This window comes from Diaphorina citri, unplaced genomic scaffold, assembly GCF_000475195.1.
Source record: "Diaphorina citri unplaced genomic scaffold, Diaci psyllid genome assembly version 1.1 scaffold881, whole genome shotgun sequence".
In the NCBI taxonomy this organism is placed as follows: domain Eukaryota; kingdom Metazoa; phylum Arthropoda; class Insecta; order Hemiptera; family Psyllidae; genus Diaphorina; species Diaphorina citri.
In genome coordinates this window covers 12,043-36,875 of record NW_007378313.1, presented here as the reverse complement: position 1 = coordinate 36,875, position 24,833 = coordinate 12,043, and the positions used below count along the sequence as shown (strand labels likewise).

The 24,833-nt window shown below is 42.3% G+C and overlaps 4 protein-coding genes across 4 annotated transcripts; 2 read left to right on the top strand and 2 right to left on the bottom strand.

The window, feature by feature from the left end:
* Positions 1-302: 302 nt before the first annotated feature.
* LOC103512761 lies at positions 303-8,630 on the top strand. Its single transcript, XM_026826150.1, has 6 exons — positions 303-681; positions 1,582-1,606; positions 2,383-2,717; positions 4,757-4,985; positions 7,246-7,450; positions 8,365-8,630. Exons 1-6 carry the CDS (start codon positions 303-305, stop codon positions 8,518-8,520), a joined length of 1,329 nt encoding a protein of 442 aa, XP_026681951.1. The 3' UTR covers positions 8,521-8,630.
* Positions 8,631-9,022: 392 nt separating this feature from the next.
* Positions 9,023-14,576, bottom strand: LOC103512754. Its single transcript, XM_008477533.3, has 2 exons — positions 14,402-14,576; positions 9,023-9,560 (listed from the first exon to the last, which is right to left on the bottom strand). The coding sequence occupies exons 1-2, from the start codon at positions 14,499-14,501 to the stop codon at positions 9,265-9,267; spliced, it is 396 nt and encodes a 131-aa protein (XP_008475755.1). The 5' UTR covers positions 14,502-14,576; the 3' UTR covers positions 9,023-9,264.
* A 304-nt stretch (positions 14,577-14,880) lies between these two features.
* On the top strand, positions 14,881-18,178 carry LOC103512760. Its single transcript, XM_026826149.1, has 5 exons — positions 14,881-14,884; positions 15,062-15,288; positions 15,794-15,876; positions 16,724-16,928; positions 17,716-18,178. The coding sequence occupies exons 1-5, from the start codon at positions 14,881-14,883 to the stop codon at positions 17,869-17,871; spliced, it is 675 nt and encodes a 224-aa protein (XP_026681950.1). The 3' UTR covers positions 17,872-18,178.
* A 197-nt stretch (positions 18,179-18,375) lies between these two features.
* LOC103512753 lies at positions 18,376-24,405 on the bottom strand. Its single transcript, XM_008477532.3, has 7 exons — positions 23,941-24,405; positions 23,746-23,791; positions 23,536-23,703; positions 21,106-21,260; positions 20,290-20,545; positions 19,375-19,544; positions 18,376-18,925 (listed from the first exon to the last, which is right to left on the bottom strand). The coding sequence occupies exons 3-7, from the start codon at positions 23,667-23,669 to the stop codon at positions 18,630-18,632; spliced, it is 1,011 nt and encodes a 336-aa protein (XP_008475754.2). The 5' UTR covers positions 23,670-23,703; positions 23,746-23,791; positions 23,941-24,405; the 3' UTR covers positions 18,376-18,629.
* Positions 24,406-24,833: the final 428 nt, after the last annotated feature.

The window sequence follows — 24,833 nt, the reverse complement described above, 5'->3', positions numbered from 1 at the left end:
GAGCAGAAGGGGAAGAAGAAGGAAAAGGAGGAGGAGGAGTAGGAGCAGAAGAAGAAAAATTGGAGGAAATGGGAGGGGATTTTAGTGAACATGAAAAGGAATGTCCGAAACTCTGCGCCGACCGAAAAGGCGAAGAAGGAGCAGAAGGAGAAGAAGAAGGAAAAGAAGGAGGAGGAGTAGGAGCAGAAGAAGAAAAATATTGAACGAAAATCAGAGACATCAACGAACAACTGTTGTACTTGACCGAAGACAAATGGGATACTGAAAACGACATCTTGAAGCTTTACCAGGCGCATAAACAAATGAAAGAACACTTCAACGAAATAGTGAACTATCTGAAAACGAAAATCAGAGACATCAACGAACAACTGTTGTACTTGACCGAAGACAAATGGGACACTGAAAACGACATCTTGAAGCTTTACCAGCAGCATAAACAAATGAAAACCAAACAAAAACTAGAAACCTTAGACAAAGATGTAGCTAACCTCAAGGGATTGATAGAAAGAAAACGGCCTAGAGAGTTCAGGTACAAAAGAAGCCCCCTGGAGAGGAAACCGCTGAAGTTTCATGATCTGGTTTTCAATTTCGATCGAAACAAGAGTGTGGAAATGGATGATATTGAACGGAAGTTTGCTACGGGTGTTTATTTGAAAGGAAAGAAACCGGAAGGAGAGAAAGGTTAGTTTATTGTTTAAAGGTTAGTTCTAGAGAGTTCAGGTACAAAAGAAGCCCCCTGGAGAGGAAACCGCTGAAGTTTCATGATCTGGTTTTCAATTTCGATCGAAACAAGAGCGTGGAAATGGATGATATTGAACGGAAGTTTGCAACGGGTGTTTATTTGAAAGGAAAGAAACCGGAAGGAGAGAAAGGTTAGTTTATTAAGTACCTATAATTTTGTATGCTTTTGTTTTGTTACCTACCTCGGTGGTGTAATGGTCAAGGCGCTCGCCTGGTAAACAGGAGGGGGTGGGTTCAATCCCAGCCGAGGTATGGAATTTTATCCTCAATCCTCAATATAATTTGAGAATTTGACCACAGTAATAGTAGTAGTCTACTGCTGGAGTAAAGGGACTTTTCAGTCCTATGCGAGCAGTATAAAATAGAAGCACTATTATTATTATTATGCTTTCTAAAGCTGTGTTCTTACATAGTTGACGCCATCGATCAAAGAGGTGAATCTATGTTGTCAAAGCAGTGTACGGTTTGCGTCGACATCGATCGACAGCGTACACTCTGTGTGGACACAGCTTAACATGTAGAATTTTCATTATAAAGGGGCAAAAAGTTGCTTTTAGGATAGAGAGTCCCTATCTCCCTATGAAAATAATTATTTATTTTGTGTTGCACATTGCATACATAAATGAAATACCAGGCGTTCATACAAATTATTTTATTTCTTAGAACACTGGGTAATATGAGTACTATTGACTCTTGCATAAAGCCATCCGATTGGTTGATTTCAAACTTTTTGGCCAATCAGATTGCTCAGTCCAAGAGATAACCTTAAACCGAGCTTAAACACAGATTTTAGTCATGTCCATTACTCACACGATTGAAATTCTGTTCCTTGTCTTCCAGGTAACTTCAAGGAGCAATTAGAAAAATGGCAAAAAGAACAGGAGAAGAAAGACCGTCATAGCGACCGGTGCCAGCATGGTAGGTAAACATTGGATTTTAGGATTATTGAGATATTGGGAAAATCCTACAAGGCTGCAGTGAGCATCAAAGTTGTGACATAATAACACAAAGAAACTGCATTTACATAATTTTGTATGCTTTCTAAAGCTGTGTTCGTACATAGTTGACGCCATCGATCAAAGAGGTGAATCTATGTTGTCAAAGCAGTGTACGGTTTCAGTCGACATCAATCGACAGCGTACACTGTGTATGGACACAGCTTAACATGTAGAATTTTCATTGGAAAGGGGCAAAAAGTTGCTTTTAGGATAGAGAGTCCCTATCTCCCTATGAAAATAATTATTTATTTATTTTGTGTTGCACATTGCATACATAAATGAAATACCAGGCGTTCATACAAATTATTTTATTTCTTAGAACACTATGGGTATGGGTACTATTGACTCTTGCATAAAGCCATCCGATTGGTTGATTTCAAACTTTTTAGCCAATCAGATTGCTCAATCCAAGAGATAACCTTAAACCGAGCTTAAACACAGATTTTAGTCATGTCCATTACTCACACGATTAAAATTCTGTTCCTTGTCTTCCAGGTAACTTCAAGGAGCAATTAGAAAAGTGGCAAAAAGAACAGGAGGAGAGAGACCGTCTCAAAGCGGCCGCTAACAAAACAACTTCTGGTAACGGCACAACATATGTACGACTTCGGAGAGACGCCACACCCCCTAGAGTATTAGAAAAATGGCAAAAAGAACAGGAGGAGAGAGACCGTCTCAAAGCGGCCGCTAACGAAACAACTTCTGGTAACGGCACAACATATCTACGACTTCGGAGAGACGCCACACCCCCTAGAGAAGAAACCACGCCTCCTATTGGAGAATCCTCGGCCAATCATAGAGAAACCATGTCTTCTGAAACCACGCCCACATCAGAACCGACACGCGCGACACTACCGGATTTCGTGGACAACTTTGGTGGCGGCACGGAAGACAAGTATGATCAATTTGTGAACGTGCGCCATATGCCGGATGGACGGGATCCGGCCAAGTTTACGGTCCGGAAAAGAAAATTCAACCGTAAGTTTTTTTTTTTTTTATGGGTCAAGAGTCGTGTCCATGCTTTCCAGTAATCCATAGCTTCATCACTCGACCATGTAGTTCGCAAGCGTTCACGTCGCGTTAAATTGACCCGCCTGTTTTTGATTTCGTCCCAGTAACCGTCACCTGGGAAATAATTTAGGGTTTTCATTTAGGCATTACTTTCACAAGTGTTAGAAACATGACGCTTCAATTTCGGAACGATAAGACCTTAGCAGCAATGAGATCCCATACATGGAAGGAGCCTAAGACAGCAGAATATCAGATGGATCTTCGTCAGACGGTGATCCAATCAACCCATCTTAGCGGAACACTTATTTGATGGAAGTAAGTATCAAACCTCATTAAGAAATAATAATAATAAAATGTTAAATTAGCTTTTAGTTATGATATCTAAGAACATATTTAAATAGGATTGTACAGACTTACCTTTAAAAGTTGGTTCAGGAGAGTCATCACCAGTATAATTGAGCAGGAATTTCTCAATGTCCAGAGTTGTAGGTCGTGTGGTTGTTGTCTTCCTAGTTTTAGTACTTTTCTTGTCGAATCCGAAGAAGTTCTTAATCTTTCCCTTCAAATCGGCTTTGAGATTGTTTGGCTTTTTGGTTCCATCATTATTCCGAATCTCATGAGCATTTTCACCATTATTATTCTGATGCTCGTGAGCATTTATTTCTTTAGAATGCTGGTTTTCACTTGCTTTGTAGCCAACTTTGTTTTGAATATATGTTTTCATGTCACCAAGTATGTTTCTAATCTTGAGCGTATCTATTCCTTTGTGTTCATCTTGATGTTCATTTACACTGTTGTTGCCAACAATATCTTGAGCTTGTTTCTCCCTTTCCTCCACAATTTTCTTGTGATTCAAGTGCTCGAAAGTTCTCAATTTCTTCTTCATGGCTTCTTCCAATATTTGGGTCAGTGAGTTGACTTTCTTTTTCGCTTTCAGCACTCTGCTCATGTTCAGTTCTGCTTTTCTCCTATCTATGACTTTTCGATACACATTGTATACTTGGTTGAATATGAGCGTGTGTTTATCGTGTTCCACATCGTCGTCAAAATCCCCACGTACGATATTTTTTGTATTGTTCAAATTACCGTACAGGCGCGGATGTATATCCATACTTTGGAACAGGTCCTTGTAGTACTTCTTGTAATCGTGCGGCCCTATGGATTTGTGAACCCGCTCGGTCTGTTTGCCTCTGATGTTTTGATGAGTTTCAACAAAAATCACATGTTTTACCAAATACACGACGATTAAACAATAATTTAATAACATAATTTGCGTTTAGTTTTGATTCATTGCGTCAAAAGCTTTATTAAAATCAAACAAAAAGATTTTTTAAGGGATTTTAACGTCACTAAAAACGAGGGTTTTACAAAAATCAAACAAGATTTTTAAGGGGTTTAAGGTCACTAAAAGAAGAGGATTTTACACTATGTAATAATTTACGGCCAAGTATTCTAAATAAGTCATGTAAAGGTAAAACAAGGAAAATAGGAGTATCATTATTACTGAAACTTTTATCTAGATACCAAAGAAATATCTAACTAGAAGTTTAACTTTATTTTATTACTATTTTTTTTTTCAACTCTTCCTCAATAAAGTAACTGTAAAAGGTCGAAAATTCAATTTTTAATTGCCGTTCTAATGAAAAAGTTCAAAGAGTTGTGACGTCAGATTTCACGTCAGAATGCGCAGAAACGCTTGCGCACAAACAAACGAAGCGGGAGTCATAAATTATGACGTCATCGGCTACGGGAGCGTATGCCGTGACGTCAAACTTCACGATTTACCGGTATTTTTTTAGATCGATTTATCTCGGTATCTAGAAGTCGTAGAGGAAAAAGAAAAAGTCCGTTGGTCCTCATTTTTCCTGCTCTATGACTTTGAAACATCACCCATGTAAGCGCAACTGATCTATTCTGTGTCGACTAAGGAAGGAAGAAACTGCTTATGTCTCTGGCAATTCATTTTCTCATAGTTTATTGATTGATTATTTAATTTATTTATTCAGCTCATCCATCAGCAGAATATTTCGTGGACAAGGTAGATAACTGGGTGTCCTGGGCCAAACAAGAGGCTACACGACTCGCCAACACCCCCACCACCTCCCCCCTGTCTACTCTTGACTATTATTATTCCAAGGCAAGCATTAGTCGGTTCTTTTCGCTCAATCCGAGGTATCTGCAGTCGACTGACGAGGACGGGCTGAACAAGTGGGGCGGACGACAGATCCTGCCGAGGTAAGCAGGGTAATGGAAAGTCTCTTCCCAGGTGAGCAGGGTAATAGAAAGTCTCCAAGTATAAAGCTGTGTCCACACATAGTCGATCGACGATGTAAAGAGGTGATTCTATGTTGTCAAGGCAGTGTACCGTTTCAGTCGACGTCCATCGGAGATCGATCGACGGGGTTGACTATATTTGGACACATGTTTATAACCTCCATGCCCGAGTGGGTATTAACTAGCCTTCCACTAAGGAGGTCCTTTTCAATACAACACTAAACTGAAGTTAGCAACCATTTTTGTAAATGTAAATGCAGTTTCTTTGTGTTATTATGTCACAACTTTGGTGCTCACTCCGGACGACAGATCCTGCCGAGGTAAGCAGGGTAATGGAAAGTCTCTTCCCAGGTAAGCAGGGTAATAGAAAGTCTCCAAGTATAAAGCAGTGTCCACCTGTCCACACATAGTCGACCCTGTCGATCGACGAGGTGAAGAAGTGATTCTATGTTGTCAAGGCAGTGTACGGTTTCAGTCGACGTCGATCGGAGATCGATCGACAGAGTTGACTATGTTTGGACACATGTTTATAACCTCCATGCACTACTCCTAGTGCGCTAGTCGGTATCATCTAGGCTTCCACTAAGGAGGTCCTTTTCAATACAACACTAAACTGAAGTTAGCAACCATTTTTAAGAAAATAGATCTTTTCGCGCTCTTTCCAACAATATAGAATACTCAAAAAGTCGATTTTCGAACTTGATCCGCTCTGCCTTTTCGTTTTACCCATTCATTTCGTTCCAACCCAGCCAGCCTAGTTAGCTTAGTTGGAATAGTTGGTAGGGCGCCCAATATCTCAATAATCCTAAAATCCAATGTTTACCTACCATGCTGGCACCGGTCGCTATGCGCATTTACGTATATATGTCATAGCTAGTCATTTTCCTCACGAGGCTGAGTGCCGCAACAGCCAGTCACGGAATCAATCATTTGGGGTAAGCAGGGTAATGGAAAGTCTCTTCCCAGGTAAGCAGGGTAATAGAAAGTCTCCAAGTATAAAGCTGTGTCCACACATAGTCGACACCGTTGATCGATGAGGTGAAGAGGTGAATATATGTTGTCGAGGCAGTGTACGGTTTCAGTCGACGTTGATCGGAGATCGATCGACGGGGTTGACTATGTTTAAACACATGTTTATAACCTCCATGCCCGAGTGGGTATATCAACTAGGCTTCCACTAAGGAGGTCCTTTTCAATACAACACTGAACTGAAGTTAGCAACCATTTTTAAGAAAGTAGACCTTTCGCGCTCTTTCCAACAATATACAATACTCAAAAAGTCGAAAATCCGCTCTGCCTTTTAGTTTTACCCATTCTAAGGTCTTGGACCTTCAATTCCTCTATCTCTGTAGAAACTAGAAACCGTAGGAAGTACAGTAGGATTATTATTAGGCAGATGTTTTGTGTAAAAGGTTAACACCCTGTAGTGAAAATGGTAGACTGTGAATTTCGATTGAATCCATTTCAATAAATCTAGGAGTAAATTGTTTTCGTATTTTGTTAAAACACGAATTAATTTTAATTATTGAGATAAATAATAATAAACAAATTAGCAAGAAACCAAGCAGTATCCAAAGTTTGAATAAAAAGTTACATTTTCCATGTGAATTCGTAAATTAAATTGTCTTTTCATTTGTAATTTAGTTTTTTCTTCAGTTTGATTAAATAAACAATTGCTCTGAAATATAATCCAGTACTTTTCAGTCCTTTCCACAGAATAAATTGCTAAATAAATTCATATCTAAAATCATACTTTTTCCAAGTGCCTGCAATAGTTTTAAATGATCGACACCTGAGTTTTGTAAGTATGGTATTAGTTTTTTCTTCAGTTTGATTAAATAAACAATTGCTCTGAAATATAATCCAGTACTTTTCAGTCCTTTCCACAGAATAAATTGCTATTAAAATAAATTCATACCTAAAATCATACTTTTTCCAAGTGCCTGCAATAGTTTTAAATGATCGACACCTGAGTTTTGTAAGTATGGTGTTTCTTGACCCCGCCGGGAATCGAACCCGGGTCTCCCGCGTGCAAGGCGAGCGCAGTGACCACTACGCCATGGGAGCTGACTTTTTTTAAAGAAAATAGATCTTTTCGCGCTATTTCCAACAATATACAATACTGAAAAAGTCGATTTTCGAAATCCGCTCTGCCTTTTAGTTTTACCCATTCATTTCGTTCCAACCCACTAATTTATATTTCCTTTCTCCCCCGCGCCAGATCACAAGAAGATTTCACGTTCGATATTCGGTCCTGGCCGCCCGCGCTCAACACGGAGGCAAGCGAAGAGATACGCTCGTTCCAAACGTGGCGTGACGCGGTAGACTGGACGCGGGTCCCGTCAAACCGTCCGTCAACGCATCCGTACGTCAGCGTTGAGATTGAGCAGTGCCTCAACAAGATCTTCAAGTGTGTGTCTTGTAAGGTGAGTGTCGAATTGTCCACTTGTCACTAAAAGTGTTGAGGTCAAACGTGGATAACTCAATGTTTTCCCCCTTTAGGCGGTTTAACACTGAAAAACATTTCGTCCGTATCGATTCCGCACTGCCATTACATTTTGGTATAGAGGTTCAGTTTTTTCAAGTAAGATAAGAGAGAGTCGACGCTCTCGACATCGTAATAGAGGCTCGGATATGACCGTGGAGGGCGCAGGTGAGGATGTGTCTCACAGTATCTCACCACACCTACAGCGGAGGAGCACGCTTGCATAGATGGCCAAACATGGATTACTTTTGTTTGCGGGGTTTGCCCTCTTTTTTCCCAATAAAAAATAAAACGTCCGTAGACGGCGGTCACATAACACACCTATTTCTTCCGTCCTAACACCTGTTTCTTCTGTCCTAACACCTGTATATGTTATAAAAACACGTCTTTCTTCTGTCCTATCACCTGTTTATGTTATAAAAACACGTGTTTCTTCTGTCCTAACGCCTGTTTATGTTATTAAAACACGTGTTTCTTCTGTCCTAACGCCTATTTATGTTATTAAAATACATGTTTCGTTTCCAGAAGTACGAGACGAAAGACCTAACGCGTTATGTGGATCACCTGTATGAACACTACCAGCGGAACAGTCTGATGATCCCTGAGTCGCCAATAACATCTGATAATGTTACTAAAATACCTGTTTCTTCCGTCCTAACACACGAGACGAAAGACCTAACGCGTTATGTGGATCACCTGTATGAACACTACCAGCGGAACAGTCTGATGATCCCTGAGTCGCCACTAACACCTGATAATGTTACTAAAATATCTGTTTCTTCCGTCCTAACACCTGTTTCTTCCTCCCCAACACCTGTTTCTGAAACACCTGTTTACTGAAACACCTGTTTCCAGACGTACGAGACGAAGGACCTGACGCGTTACGTGGATCACCTGTATGAGCATTTCCTGCGGAACAGTCTGATGATCCCGAGCTTTGAGGAAATACTCACTGAATTGAGACGCCGGGAGACCGTCACTGGTAGTGAAACATGGCGGCGAGAATTCTGAGGTCAAGGTCAAATAGACTTCAAGGTCACGAGACTAGATTCAAGATCACAAAAATTCTAAACTGCTGGTGAAAAGGGACTTACTGATGGGCAAGAAGGGACTTACCAGGCAAGAAGGAACTTACCAGACTAAAAAAAAAAAAACTTACCAGGCGCTAGCAGTCCAAATACTCTAAATAAAGTATTTAATTGCTTATTCTGGCTGGGGGTCTTTAAACAAGGAGGATGCCAGACCAGCCTGAAATTCCCGTTTGCAAAGAAATAGCAAACATTGAGTGCGAAGAGCATTGTGGATTTTTGTAGCCAAAACTAAATGTCAGCCCAAAGCAATCACCCTAGTTAGGGCTTATTGAGGGGCTGACGAAAAACGCTGACCTCGTTTGTACACGGGAAAAGGGGAGGAAGAAGAAGAAGAAGAAGATTGTTTATTTACACTTTAAGCATGAAAGCTACGTCTGAAAATGAAGTATTTGTGATAATAATTAAAATAAAATAACTCACTATTGACTCCGGCAGTAATTTTCTTTGTTCAAATGTTTTTCCAAGTAGGTACCTAGTAGGTACCACTCTCCTGTTTACCAGGCGAGCGTCTTGACCACTACACCGAGGCAGGTGTTTTTGCAAAAAAGTGCATGCAATCCAATATTTAACACTTTTTGCATACAACCCAAATAAAAACAATAGTCCAAACCCCATCGTCCGAATTTCAAACCCATAAATAATAGTCCAATCATTGAAGTCCACTTTACAGCCACCTCTTCCAAGGGTCGTCGGGGCCACCGATGCTGCAATCGTTGAAGTAGCGATTGATCGCGCCCATCACATCCGGTTGCTCGTACCGCATGTAAACCGTCGACGTGGGTATCAGCGTTCCGTTGAAGCTGCGCCAGTCTCCGGTCAGATTGAGGCGCTGCATCTCGGCGAGTTTCATGAAGTAGAGTTTGGTGCGGTTAATCTTGCGCTGATGTTTGAGGCCGAGGTTGAACTTGCGCGCGTGGTGCCGATAGCCGGGCATGTTTTCGACGGCGGCAAACCAGGCGCCTGCGGAAAAGAAAGGGATGGGAGGTGAAAATGTGAACGGACAACAGTGATAGGCCAAACGGAACGAGGACAGTTTAGGTTAAATTATGAATTTTCAACCCATAACTTATTTTTTCTTTATTTATATTTTATATTTTTTTTGGGGGGGGGGTTAATTTCACTGTACGAGGAGGTATAACTGCTCAAGTTTTTTATGGGCAGGAGTTTATCCTCCATTCAATGACACTATACTCGCCTTCTCGTATTAACAAGGGCGGATACACCCGAGGGGCCGGGGGAGCCCAGGCACCTCCATATTTTTTACGAGGGGACACGGTATTGTACCGTGCCTTGGTAAGGGTACAGCTTTAGGCCATACCAGTGACTGCACACTGCACAGGTAAGCTTTTGCTGTTTAACGTCTACTTAAAAAAGCAGGAGCAAACAAGAACAATCAAAATCCAACTCGCCAGCCTAGTTAGCTTAGTTGGTAGTGCGTCTGCCTTGTAAGCGCTAGGCCACGGGTTCGATTCCCGCCCGGGGCGGATTTTATCCTGATGGGATAATGTTCGTTCTCGGAACGGCTGGCTTTCTCCTATCCTGTCTTCCTTCTCTTTTTGATTTCGGGACGATAAGACCATAGCAGTTCAAGTTCCCCCTGTCAAACCTCTTTAAAAAAAAGTGACTGCACACTGCACAGGTAAGTTTTTGCTGTTTAACGTCTACTTAAAAAAGCAGGAGCAAACAAAGCAGGTTTAGCTGACAGGCACGGCCGAAAAGGTCCGTCTGTCACGTATACCTGATATCTGATGAGCACACACACTATCAGGTCTTCTTCGTCTTCTTCTTCTTCTTCTTCCTCCTTCTTCCGTCAGTTCCGTCTATCAAACCTCTTTCAGACGCAGTCCCACGACGTCTGGCTGTGGGACCATAAACAGGGAGGATAACAGCTAACCCTAACCAGCCTAGCTAGCTAGCAGTTCTTCAAAAGGTTCTCTCTGCTTTTAAAGACCAAGCACAAGTCCTCACGATGGTTGACTGCGATTCAGGACGAGCCAATTAAACATGGCTAGAGACCATCACCCAGGTGTATGGTGGATACAAAAAGATATCTTTTCTTTACTCTGCCAAGACCATTCGGCGAAAGCTAAAGCCGCTACAACAACAACAGCAACAACAACAACAACACCAACAACAACAACAACCACAACAACAACAACAACAGCAGCAGCAACAGCAACAACAACAACAACAACTAACTTAAGTGTTTTCTGTTTCAGGTTCCAAAAGGACAAAACCTTGGGTGATTTCGGTCAGGACAGCGATGCGGAATTCCACCTGCTACGCCAGTCTGGAATGAGAAGCAAACGTGAGTACCAATCCGTAGGGGTAGAAACACACTACTATCACGTCTTGTCACGTCACGTCACTTCAGCTCATGGGGAGTCGGAAAAATATAGTTCAAAGTTTTTCCAAAATATTGTAGGTAATTTCGTTCAGGACAGCCACACTACTATCACGTCACGTGAGCTCATGGAGATTCAGAAGGATGTAGCTCAAAGTTTTTCCATAATATTGTAGGTGAATTCGTTCAGGACAGCTTGACTACTATCACGTCCTTTTTGTGTTTAAACTAACCCTATAATAACACTGGTCACTGCTCATTTGTGACAATTCCTTTTTGTAGCAATTTTTCATTGACGTGACTTCTGAGCAAGTACCCTAATGTTCTATCGACACGAATTCAAAACTAAACCCATTCGTACATATTTCTAGACATGGTCTTCACTTGACTGGAGTGGATTATGGACTGTCCCCTATCTGATAGACGTTAAAAAACAAGACTAGAGATAAAAGGACAGACGAGTTGATATATTTCGGCCATTACTATGGCCATCTTCAGAACAACTGAAGTTCTTCCATAATCCACTCCAGTCAAGTGAAGACCATGTCTAGAAATATGTACGAATGGGTTTAGTTTTGAATTCGTGTCGATAGAACATTAGGGTACTTGCTCAGAAGTCACGTCAATGAAAAATTGCTACAAAAAGGAATTGTCACAAATGAGCAGTGACCAGTGTTATCGCGATTATGTTCGCGGATTTCGCGATTATGTTCGCGGATTTCGCGATTATGTTCGCGGATTTCGCGATTTCCACACAACACAAAGAGATGAGATCTTCATCCACAGGAAGCTCATGTCAACAAAAAACAATGGAGGTCACTTTTTATAGTTTTTAGTCATTTCTCTTTTTACTTCCACAGTTCTCCAATAACTATTGTCATTACTACTTTTAACGTTAAATTTATTAAGTAAACAGGTATTGTTATTATTGTATTGACGTTTATCACTGTACTCTTTTTACGTATATTTTTAAAACCACTGTAAATTGAATTGCATGGAATAATAAAAGGTGAGCTACTTTGATTACCAACGTCCAGTAAGTTGGAGTTGGTACTAGAAGAAGAAAAGATGATGGATTAATAGAATTGATTTTAGGACAGAATGAAAATTTCTCAATGCCTTCAACACCAACGAATCGTGGTCGTATTAACGGTCTTCCTTCTGTGTTTCTTTTACAGTCATAACTGTATGAATAACTGTAAAAACGGAAAAACACGGAGCGTTAGTCAAACGTCAAGGAAAATGACATCCTACACGGTTTTCCCGGAAAAACACGGGCGAAAACATAGAAATACTCGTGGATGAACTAAAACTGACGGAAAATGGCTCCACAATGCCTTCATTGAGAAATTTTCATTCTACATCTGACAAAATAATAAATGAGAAAAATGCAGTGAGGTAGATACAACTACTACTGAAACCCCTAACAACAATGAAACCCCAAAGGCCAGTGACCTCCCAGAGGCCAGCAACGGACAACTTCCAACCGTAGCGGATTCAAACGTAAATACCACTGAAACTGTTGCCGCCAAACTGTCTGCAAACGGAACAATCAATTCCATCGATGCCGGAAACGAAACCGTCTTGTCCGCCGATGCAGGGAACATCACAGCTGCCGTGACTGAAGTCGCTCCTGAAACAACGCCAGCCCAAGTCACCAAAGACGTCAAATCCTCCAACGAAACGTTCTTCGAAAGAGTCAAAGAAGTCGCCAAGAGGCTGTTCAAACGCGAAATTGTCGGGTCTCTTGCTCGGAGAACCTCTCAGGAAATTCGCGAAGAGCAAAAGATCACGGTGCCGATGATTCTACAGAAAGAATACTACCTGCTGAGGAAGAGAAAGGAGGAGATAGAGAGGAATAAGAATGTGTTTCGGAACGAGCCTAATAAGAGTATTCATGAGGAGCTGATTCAGAACACGTGGGATAACTTGGTCAATTGGAGTAAAGACCATTTGGCGTTCGAAGATAAAGTGATTAAGATTGCGAAGATTAAAACGCATGCCAACATTCAGCGTAAGTATTTATTTTATTTAGACTCTTTTTTTATATATAAATGTTTCCATTTATTTGTTATACGATAAACATTTCAAAAGTATTCAGTAAATGGTATGCCCATCCATAAAAGCAAGTGCTTGTGCCACGGATGGGGCTAATTGGTCATAATTCAATGGTCTGGTGTTCGAAGATAAAGTGATTAAGATTGCGAAGATTAAAACGCATGCCAACATTCAGCGTAAGTATTTATTTTATTTAGACTCTTTTTTTTTATATAAAAGTTTCCATTTATTTGTTATACGATAAACATTTCACAGTATAAAAAAAGTATTCAGTAAATGGTATGCCCATCCATAAAAGCAAGTGCTTGTGCCACGGATGGGGCTAATTGGTTATAATTCAATGAAACAATAGTGCCTTTGTTTATTTTCAATTGTATTTTTTCATACTTAGTTGTTCTGAGGATGCCGTCAGGAGATGGCGAAACATGCTTCACTATAAGAAAGTCACAAAATCGAATACGACTTAAGTTGCGTTTTCCTTTCGGACACGGAGACGATTTCCCCTCTTCTGAAGCTCGTTTTCAATCTTTTGGCGCTGGCAGTACTAAACTATACTATAGGAAATTCGTCATTTTGAGGAGGGGAAATGGTTTCCGTTTCTAAAAGGAAAATACACCTTTCCAAAATCAAAGATTGTTGGGGAAAATTATATACATAGTTATCTAACCCGGTACAAAATCACGACCTAAATGCACCAGTTCCCAATGGATCACTGAAGCAACGTCAACCGTGGCTAGTATCCGGATGGGTGACCATCTGGACAATTGCGTGCTGGCTTTTTCAAATCCACCGAATCATACTTGAATCCATCGAATCCAGATTTTTTGGGTCCGATGGCTTCAAAAAATACCCCCAAAAGGTGTGTCCACACATAGTCGAACGGTCATGTCCACTGAACCGTCCACACTGCCTCGTATTCACCCGTCGATCGACCATGTGTGAACACACCCTGTTTATTTTAAAGAACAAGCACAAGTCCTCACGATGGTCGACTGCGGTTCAGGAAGAGCCTAGTAAGGAGGACAGTTTAGGTTAAATTATGAATTTTCAACCCATAACTTATTTTTTTATATATATATATATTTTTTGGGGGGGGAGGGTTAATTTCACTGTACGAGGAGGTATAACTGCTCAAGTTTTTTATGGGCAGGAGTTTATCCTCCCTTCAATGACACTATACTCGCCTTCTCGTAATAACAAGGGCGGATACACCAGAGGGGCCGAGGGGAGCCCAGGCACCTCCATATTTTTTACGAGGGGACACGGTATTGTACCGTGCCTTGGTAAGGGTACAGCTTTAGGCCATACCAGTGACTGCACACTGCACAGGTAAGCTTTTGCTGTTTAACGTCTACTTAAAAAAGCAGGAGCAAACAAGAACAATCAAAATCCAACTCACCCGTGGTCTGTATGTTCAAATCGTCCAAGTTCACCGGGTTGTTGAACTTATGCAGGAACCGGGAGTATCTCACATCTAATACACTCGTCTTGAACCACATCCATTTGGAGTAATACTCGGTAGGCGTGTAGTTGAGAGGAGGCGTGTTGACAGGCGTGATGTACGTGAACCTATGATGAATTGTTTTATTATGCTTTCTAAAGCTGTGTTCTTACATAGTTGACGCCATCGATCAAAGAGGTGAATCTATGTTGTCAAAGCAGTGTACGGTTTCAGTCGACGTCGATCGACAGCGTACACTATGTGTGGACACAGCTTAACATGTAGAATTTTCATTGGAAAGGGGCAAAAAGTTGCTTTTAGGATAGAGAGTCCCTATCTCCCTATGAAAATAATTATTTATTTATTTTGTGTTGCATATTGCATACATAAAAGAAATACCAGGCGTTCATACAAATTATTTTATTCCTTAGAACACTATGGGTATGGGTACTATTGACTCTTGCATAAAGCCATCCGATTGGTTGATTTCAAACTTTTTAGCCAATCAGATTGCTCAATCCAAGAGATTACCTTAAACCTAGCTTAAACACAGATTTTAGTCATGTCCATTACACACACGATTAAAATTCTGTTCCTTGTCTTCCAGGTAACTTCAAGGAGCAATTAGAAAAAGCGCCAGATCACAAGAAGATTTCACGTTCGATATTCGGTCCTGGCCGCCCGCGCTCAACACGGAGGCAAGCGAAGAGATACGCTCGTTTCAAACGTGGCGTGACGCGGTAGACTGGACGCGGGTCCCGTCAAACCGTCCGTCAACGCATCCGTACCTCAGCGTTGAGATTGAGCAGTGCCTCAACAAGATCTTCAAGTGTGTGTCTTGTAAGGTGAGTGTCGACCTGTCCACGTGTCACTAAAAGTGTTGAGGCCAAATGTGGATAACTCAATGTTTTCCCTTTTTAGACGGTTTAACACTGAAAAACATTTCGTCCGTACCGATTCCGCACTGCTATTACATTTTGGTATAGAGGTTCAGTTTTTTCAAGCACGATAAGAGAGAGTCGACGCTCTCGACATCGTAATAGAGGATCGGATATGACCGTGGAGGGCGCAGGTGAGAATGTGTCTCACAGTATCTCACCTCACCTACAGCGGAGGAGCACGCTTGCATAGATGGCCAAACATGGATTACTTTTGTTTGCGGGTTTTGTCAAGTAGGATAAAAAAAATAATAATAATAAAACGTCCGTAAACAGCGGTCACATAACACACCTATTTCTTCCGTCCTAACACCTGTTTCTTCTGTCCTAACACCTGTTTATGTTATTAAAACACGTGTTTCTTTTGTCCTAACGCCTAATTATGTTATTAAAATACATGTTTCGTTTCCAGAAGTACGAGACGAAAGACCTAACGCGTTATGTGGATCACCTGTATGAACACTACCAGCGGAACAGTCTGATGATCCCTGACTCGCCACTAACACCTGATAATTTTACTAAAATACCTGTTTCTTCCGTCCTAACACCTGTTTTTGAAACACCGGTAAGCAGGGTAATGGAAAGTCTCTTCCCAGGTAAGCAGGGTAATAGAAAGTCTCCAAGTATAAAGCTGTGTCCACACATAGTCGACCCTGTCGATCGACGAGGTGAAGAGGTGATTCTATGTTGTCAAGGCAGTGTACGGTTTCAGTCGACGTCCATCGAAGATCGATCGACGGGGTTGACTATGTTTGGACAGATCTTTATAACATCCATGCCCGAGTGGGTATTAACTAGCCTTCCACTAAGGAGGTCCTTTTCAATACAACACTGAACTGAAGTTAGCAACAATTTTTGTACCAAAATGTAAATCCAGTTTCTTTGTGTTATTATGTCACAACTTTGGTGCTCACTGCAGCATTGTAGGATTTTCCCAATATCTCAATAATCCTAAAATCCAATGTTTACCTACCATGCTGGCACCGGTCGCTATGCGCATTTATATGCCATAGCTACTCATTTTCCTCACGAGGCTGAGTGGGCCCCGCAAAAACCAGTCACGGAACATTTGCATGATACAAATTTCTTGACCCCGCCGGGAATCGAACCCGGGTCTCCCGCGTGCAAGGCGAGCGCAGTGACCACTAAGCCATGGGAGCTGACATTTGAAGTCTAAAATAGGACGTGTACTTTATTAATCCTTTATGCATGTAAAAAAAAAAAAAAAAAAAAAAAAAAAAAAAAAAAAAAGTCGATTTTCGAAATCCGCTCTGCCTTTTAGTTTTACCCATTCATTTCGTTCCAACCCACTAATTTATATTTCCTTTCTCCCCCGCGCCAGATCACAAGAAGATTTCACGTTCGATATTCGGTCCTGGCCGCCCGCGCTCAACACGGAGGCAAGCGAAGAGATACGCTCGTTCCAAACGTGGCGTGACGCGGTAGACTGGACGCGGGTCCCGTCAAACCGTCCGTCAACGCATCCGTACGTCAGCGTTGAGATTGAGCAGTGCCTCAACAAGATCTTCAAGTGTGTGTCTTGTAAGGTGAGTGTCGAATTGTCCACTTGTCACTAAAAGTGTTGAGGTCAAACGTGGATAACTCAATGTTTTCCCCCTTTAGGCGGTTTAACACTGAAAAACATTTCGTCCGTATCGATTCCGCACTGCCATTACATTTTGGTATAGAGGTTCAGTTTTTTCAAGCACGATAAGAGAGAGTCGACGCTCTCGACATCGTAATAGAGGCTCGGATATGACCGTGGAGGGCGCAGGTGAGGATGTGTCTCACAGTATCTCACCACACCTACAGCGGAGGAGCACGCTTGCATAGATGGCCAAACATGGATTACTTTTGTTTGCGGGTTTTGTCAAGTAGGATAAAAAAAATAATAATAATAAAACGTCCGTAAACAGCGGTCACATAACACACCTATTTCTTCCGTCCTAACACCTGTTTCTTCTGTCCTAACACCTGTATATGTTATAAAAACACGTCTTTCTTCTGTCCTATCACCTGTTTATGTTATAAAAACACGTGTTTCTTCTGTCCTAACGCCTGTTTATGTTATTAAAACACGTGTTTCTTCTGTCCTAACGCCTATTTATGTTATTAAAATACATGTTTCGTTTCCAGAAGTACGAGACGAAAGACCTAACGCGTTATGTGGATCACCTGTATGAACACTACCAGCGGAACAGTCTGATGATCCCTGACTCGCCACTAACACCTGATAATTTTACTAAAATACCTGTTTCTTCCGTCCTAACACATGTTTCTTCCTCCCCAACACCTGTTTATGAAACACCTGTTTACTGAAACACCTGTTTCCAGACGTACGAGACGAAGGACCTGACGCGTTACGTGGATCACCTGTATGAGCATTTCCTGCGGAACAGTCTGATGATCCCGAGCTTTGAGGAAATACTCACTGAATTGAGACGCCGGGAGACCGTCACTGGTAGTGAAACATGGCGGCGAGAATTCTGAGGTCAAGGTCAAATAGACTTCAAGGTCACGAGACTAGATTCAAGATCACAAAAATTCTAAACTGCTGGTGAAAAGGGACTTACTGATGGGCAAGAAGGGACTTACCAGGCGAAAAGGGACTTACCAGACGAAAAAAAACTTACCAGGTGCTAGCAGTCCAAATACCCAAAAAAAGTATTTTAGTATGTAATTGTTTATTCTGGCTGGGGGCTGGGGGTCTTTAAACAAGGAGGATGCCAGACCAGCCTGAAATTCCCGTTGGCAAAGAAATGGCAAAGGTTGAGTGCGAAGAGCATTGTGGAATTTTTGTAGCCAAAACTAAATGTCAGCCCAAAGCAATCTCCCTAGTTAGGGCTTATTGAGAGGCTGACGAAAAACGCCGACCCCGTATGTACACGGGAAAAGGGGAGGAAGAAGAAGAAGATTGTTTATTTACACTTTAAGCATGAAAGCTACGTCTGAAAATGAAGTATTTGTGATAATAATTAAAATAAAATAACTCACTATTGACTCCGGCAGTAATTTTCTTTGTTCAAATATTTTTCCAAGTAGGTACCTAGTAGGTACCACTCTCCTGTTTACCAGGCGAGCGTCTTGACCACTACACCACCGAGGCAAGCGTTTTTGACTTTGCATGCAATCCAATAGTTGACACTTTTTGCATACAACCCAAATAAAAACATTAGTCCAAACCCCATCGTCCGAATTTCAAATCCATAAATAATAGTCCAACAATAGTCCAATCATTGAAGTCCACTTTACAGCCACCTCTTCCAAGGGTCGTCGGGGCCACCGATGCTGCAATCGTTGAAGTAGCGATTGATCGCGCCCATCACATCCGGTTGCTCGTACCGCATGTAAATCGTCGACGTGGGTATCAGCGTTCCGTTGAAGCTGCGCCAGTCTCCGGTCAGATTGAGGCGCTGCATCTCGGCGAGTTTCATGAAGTAGAGTTTGGTGCGGTTAATCTTGCGCTGATGTTTGAGGCCGAGGTTGAACTTGCGCGCGTGGTGCCGATAGCCGGGCATGTTTTCGACGGCGGCAAACCAGGCGCCTGCGGAAAAGAAAGGGATGGGAGGTGAAAATGTGAACGGACAACAGTGATAGGCCAAACGGAACGAGGACAGTTTAGGTTAAATTATGAATTTTCAACCCATAACTTATTTTTTCTTTATTTATATTTTATATTTTTTTTGGGGGGGGGGTTAATTTCACTGTACGAGGAGGTATAACTGCTCAAGTTTTTTATGGGCAGGAGTTTATCCTCCATTCAATGACACTATACTCGCCTTCTCGTATTAACAAGGGCGGATACACCCGAGGGGCCGGGGGAGCCCAGGCACCTCCATATTTTTTACGAGGGGACACGGTATTGTACCGTGCCTTGGTAAGGGTACAGCTTTAGGCCATACCAGTGACTGCACACTGCACAGGTAAGCTTTTGCTGTTTAACGTCTACTTAAAAAAGCAGGAGCAAACAAGAACAATCAAAATCCAACTCACCCGTGGTCTGTATGTTCAGATCGTCCAAGTTCACCGGGTTGTTGAACTTATGCAGGAACCGGGAGTATCTCACATCTAATACACTCGTCTTGAACCACATCCATTTGGAGTAATACTCGGTAGGCGTGTAGTTGAGAGGAGGCGTGTTGACAGGCGTGATGTACGTGAACCTATGATGAATTGTTAGATTCATATTAGACAAGGCTTGTCTGGCTATGGGACTATGAACAGGGAGGAGAACAGCTAACCCTAACCAACCTAGATACATTTAAAGAAAAAGCACTTTTGAAGAATTTGTTTTTAAAGAATGAGTACTACTCCTCACGATGCGATGGTTGACTGCGGTTCAGGACGAGCCAATTAAATATGGAGAGACCATTACCCCGGAGTATGGCAGAAAAAATCTTTCTTGATTTTGCCATCAGCATTCGGCTACAATCTTTTGAAGAATTTGTTTTTAAAGAATGAGTACTACTCCTCACGATGCGATGGTTGACTGCGGTTCAGGACGAGCCAATTAAATATGGCTAGAGACCATTACCCCGGAGTGTGGCAGAAGAAATCTTTCTTGATTATGCCATTAGCATTCGGCTACAATAACAACAACAACAACAACAACAACAACAACAACAACAACAACAACAACAACAACAATAACAGCAAATCAAGTTCAGTCATCTTGAAAAACCTACAAGAGAGACGAAACTCGAGTCAGTTTCGGGAAATCCTTAGCAACCCGTCTTTTTTTCTTCTCCTTCTTCTTCCTCCTCCTCTTCTTCTTTGTGTGCCATGTCCATTAGTAGACGTTGGCGATCAAATTGGCTAAATCATTATTATCCACACTACTTTAGCAAACAGCGTTGAATTAGATTCCTGGAACCCTAGTCGTTTAAAATAAGTTCATCCAATAAATACCTATGATGAATATCCTTGTACCGGGGAATGCCCCACTTCTTCAGGATCTGGTCGATCTGGAACACCCTCTGTTCGAATTGCAAGTTCCTCTCGGATATCTCCAGGAATTGTTTGAGGAACCGGGTCCCGTTGGCGCCCGTCTTGATAATGTACCGCTTGAACCGCCCGAATTCGATCTTGAACCGCTGCTTGTCGGTCATGAGGTGGAATTTGGTCCTCAGGGTGTCGATGATGATTGAGTCGCGAGGGTGTTTGTCTGGAAACGGTGAGACGGGTTTAGGTTACGTCCTAATACAACGAAATGTGCTCAAAGTTGTAGGGAATTCTTCACGAACAATTTTCACAATATCGTGAATTTCTTTCTCACGATTCACGACCGAAGCCTCAACGAAAGACCAGATTTTGTCTATGCCTGACTCTTTTTTATGAGGGAAAAATCTCCATTGTTGGAGGATATTCTGGAGTCACGGCTCAGGGTATGATGTGTCGCCCTTCTGTGACACCATTCCTGTCCGTTCAACCCACTAACCTCCCCACTCTTCTTTGTTATTGTTATCCCTGGAACAACGGTGATAGTTCTTCAGTAGCTTTACTACTATTAACTAAAAGGTTGTCCAAAGTGTCACACTTAATAATGATAAAATAGACTCTTGAGTGGAAGGTAACCACTAGGCGAGATTAACGCCGAAGACGTTCTCCACCACCTAACCCTTAGAGCTCCATTATTATGAGGTCAAATTCTCAAATAAAAGAAGGTAAAATTCCATGCCTCGGCTTGGATCGAACCCACGACCTCCTGTTTACCAAGTGACTTACCTTCAATTCGTTTCTTGAGCCGCGACACCTCCGACCATTCCGTAGTAGTCGTCGTCCAATTAGCCGCCACCAAATGTTGATATCTGAACAAAGAGATCGACGCGCACTCTGGCGTCGTTGTTCGCGTCGGTTTGGGCCGCACGAGGCAGGTCGTGGTGGGAAATTTGGTCGCCTTGACGACGCCTTTAGCGCCTTTGATCCTGAGCCGCACCTTGCCGCAGGTGAAAGGGAGGAGGGCGAGACAGAGACAGAGAGCCAATGGGGAGTGGAGTGAAGGACGCAGGTTCATTTTGTGGGTTGATGGGTGACACTTTCGGGGTAATGTAAGAAGCCAATATGATCCTTTCGATTTTTCAAGATCCTTTTGATCTTTTAAGATCCTTTTAGCCTTTTAAGAAGTGGTACTTTTCTCTAATTCCTTTAAGGAAACCCAGAATATTCACTATCACAAACAAGAATTCACGGATTCTATCACGACCGTATTCGGTTTTCAACGAATTTCAAACTTTGCCATGGCGGAATTACTAGGTCCAATTTGGACCACAAAAACTTGGAAATTTTGGACACACAATTTTTGTTATAGGTTTAGAAAAAGAAAATTTGATTTACGTTATCATTGCTTGAAAAGAATGCCACACGTGTTAAATTACCCTTTGTACGGACCGTACACAATAGACGGTTTTATTTATTTACACTCAGTTGGCAACGCTGTACTAGTTATTTGTCTCCCTTTGTCAGTTTGGCAACACTGTTCCCTCCTCTCAAAAGTCCTGAGATTGGTCGCTCAAAAGCGACGGTTTGTTCTGAGAACTAAGCCCTCTATTCGTTTTCGCTGACTCTAGGGAGTCTGGGGTCTTTTTCAGAGGAGGGCTTATCAAGATTTGACATCGTAACAAAAATTGTTTTCGTCAGGTGAACCACAATCATTTTTTTTTTCTTTTTAAAACACAAAAGCCAGCCTAATTAGCTTGGTTGGTAGCGCGCCTCTCTGGTAAGCATTAGGCTGCGGGTTCGATTACCGCCCGCGGCCTGGGGTCTTTTTCAGAGGAGGGCTTATCAAGATTTGACATCGTAACAAAAATTGTTTTCGTCAGGTGAACCACAATCATTTTTTTTTCTTTTTAAAACACAAAAGCCAGCCTAATTAGCTTGGTTGGTAGCGCGCCTCTCTGGTAAGCACTAGGCTGCGGGTTCGATTACCGCCCGCGGTGGATTTTATCCTGAACGGATAATGTTCGTTCTCGGAACTGCTGGCTTTCTGGTATCCTGTCCTTTTCTCCCTTCGATTTCGGGACGATAAGACCTCCGTTGTCACAGTTCTTTCTATCAATTTTTTAATGGCTTATTAGCTAAAGTACTGAAGAAGAACCCTAGGTCAGCCTCACTATCAGGTAGACCTGACAGGTGCGGCTGAAAAGGTCCCTCTGTCAGGTCTATCTGAGTTACGTCCTAATACAACGAAATGTGCTCAAAGTTGTAGGGAATTCTTCACGAACAATTTTCACAATATCGTGAATTTCTTTCTCACGGTTCACGACCGAAGCCTCAACGAAAGACCAGATTTTGTCTATGCCTGACTCTTTTTTATGAGGGGAAATATCTCCATTGTTGGAGGATATTCTGGAGTCACGGCTCAGGGTATGATGTGTCGCCCTTCTGTGACACCATTCCTGTCCGTTCAACCCACTAACCTCCCCAATCTTCTTTGTTATTGTTATCCCTGGAACAACGAATGTGTCGCCCTTCTGTGACACCATTCCTGTCCGTTCAACCCACTAACCTCCCCACTCTTCTTTGTTATTGTTATCCCTGGAACAACGGTGATAGTTCTTCAGTAGCTTTACTACTATTAACTAAAAGGTTGTCCAAAGTGTCACACTTAATAATGATAAAATAGACTCTTGAGTGGAAGGTAACCACTAGGCGAGATTAACGCCGAAGACGTTCTCCACCACCTAACCCTTAGAGCTCCATTATTATGAGGTCAAATTCTCAAATAAAAGAAGGTAAAATTCCATGCCTCGGCTTGGATCGAACCCACGACCTCCTGTTTACCAAGTGACTTACCTTCAATTCGTTTCTTGAGCCGCGACACCTCCGACCATTCCGTAGTAGTCGTCGTCCAATTAGCCGCCACCAAATGTTGATATCTGAACAAAGAGATCGACGCGCACTCTGGCGTCGTTGTTCGCGTCGGTTTGGGCCGCACGAGGCAGGTCGTGGTGGGAAATTTGGTCGCCTTGACGACGCCTTTGGCGCCTTTGATCCTGAGCCGCACCTTGCCGCAGGTGAAAGGGAGGAGGGCGAGACAGAGACTGAGAGCCAATGGGGAGTGGAGTGAAGGACGCAGGTTCATTTTGTGGGTTGATGGGTGACGCGCACTCTGGCGTCGTTGTTCGCGTCGGTTTGGGCCGCACGAGGCAGGTCGTGGTGGGAAATTTGGTCGCCTTGACGACGCCTTTGCCGCCTTTGATCCTGAGCCGCACCTTGCCGCAGGTGAAAGGGAGGAGGGCGAGACAGAGACAGAGAGCCAATGGGGAGTGGAGTGAAGGACGCAGGTTCATTTTGTGGGTTGATGGGTGACACTTTCGGGGTAATGTGAGAAGCCAATATGTTGATGGGTGACACTTTCGGGGTAATGTAAGAAGCCAATATGATCCTTTCGATTTTTCAAGATCCTTTTGATCTTTTAAGATCCTTTTAAGAAGTGGTACTTTTCTCTAATTCCTTTAAGGAAACCCAGAATATTCACTATCACAAACAAGAATTCACGGATTCTATCACGACCGTATTCGGTTTTCAACGAATTTCAAACTTTGCCATGGCGGAATTAATCTTTTAAGATCCTTTTAGCCTTTTAAGAAGTGGTACTTTTCTCTAATTCCTTTAAGGAAACCCAGAATATTCACTATCACAAACAATAATTCACGGATTCTATCACGACCGTCTTCGGTTTTCAACGAATTTCAAACTTTGCCATGGCGGAATTACTAGGTCCGATTTGGACCAAAAAAACTTGGAAAATTTGGACACACAATTTTTGTTATAGGTTTAGAAAAAGAAAATTTGATTTACGTTATCATTGCTTGAAAAGAATGCCACACGTGTTAAATTACCCTTTGTACGGACCGTACACAATAGACGGTTTTATTTATTTACACTCAGTTGGCAACGCTGTACTAGTTATTTGTCTCCCTTTGTCAGTTTGGCAACACTGTTCCCTCCTCTCAAAAGTCCTGAGATTGGTCGCTCAAAAGCGACGGTTTGTTCTGAGAACTAAGCCCTCTATTCGTTTTCGCTGACTCTAGGGAGTCTGGGGTCTTCAACGCATCCGTACGTCAGCGTTGAGATTGAGCAGTGCCTCAACAAGATCTTCAAGTGTGTGTCTTGTAAGGTGAGTGTCGAACTGTCTACGTGTCACTAAAAGTGTTGAGGCCAAACGTGGATAACTCAATGTTTTCCCTTTTTAGACTGTTTAACACTGAAAAACATTTCGTCCGTACCGATTCCGCACTGCTATTACATTTTAGAATAGAGGTTCAGTTTTTTCAAGTAGGAGAAGAGAGAGTCGACGCTCTCGACATCGTAATAGAGGCTCGGATATGACCGTGAAGGGCGCAGGTGAGGTAGGCCAGCCTCACTATCAGGTAGATCTGACAGGTGCGGCAGAAAAGGTCCCTCTGTCAGGTCTATCTGATAGTGAGTGGCTGGACCTACTTTTTGTTGTT

Bases quoted from the DNA above. Each gene is read 5' to 3' on its own strand.
- LOC103512761 (XM_026826150.1), top strand. From the start codon at position 303: ATGAAAGAACACTTCAACGAAATAGTGAACTATCTGAAAACGAAAATC. The intron at 682-1,581 runs GTTAGTTTATTG...CTTGTCTTCCAG, and splicing joins GAAACCGGAAGGAGAGAAAG to GTAACTTCAAGGAGCAATTA. The intron at 7,451-8,364 runs GTGAGTGTCGAA...ACCTGTTTCCAG, and splicing joins TCAAGTGTGTGTCTTGTAAG to ACGTACGAGACGAAGGACCT.
- LOC103512754 (XM_008477533.3), bottom strand. From the start codon at position 14,501: ATGTGGTTCAAGACGAGTGTATTAGATGTGAGATACTCCCGGTTCCTG. The intron at 9,561-14,401 runs GTGAGTTGGATT...TCTTTTCCGCAG, and splicing joins TTTGAACATACAGACCACGG to GCGCCTGGTTTGCCGCCGTC.
- LOC103512760 (XM_026826149.1), top strand. The intron at 15,289-15,793 runs GTGAGTGTCGAC...TTTCGTTTCCAG, and splicing joins TCAAGTGTGTGTCTTGTAAG to AAGTACGAGACGAAAGACCT. The intron at 15,877-16,723 runs GCCACTAACACC...CCCCCGCGCCAG, and splicing joins AGTCTGATGATCCCTGACTC to ATCACAAGAAGATTTCACGT.
- LOC103512753 (XM_008477532.3), bottom strand. From the start codon at position 23,669: ATGAACCTGCGTCCTTCACTCCACTCCCCATTGGCTCTCTGTCTCTGT. The intron at 21,261-23,535 runs CACGACCTGCCT...CAAATTTCCCAC, and splicing joins AAGGCGACCAAATTTCCCAC to CACGACCTGCCTCGTGCGGC. The intron at 19,545-20,289 runs GTATTTATTGGA...AATTCATCATAG, and splicing joins TACAAGGATATTCATCATAG to GTTCACGTACATCACGCCTG.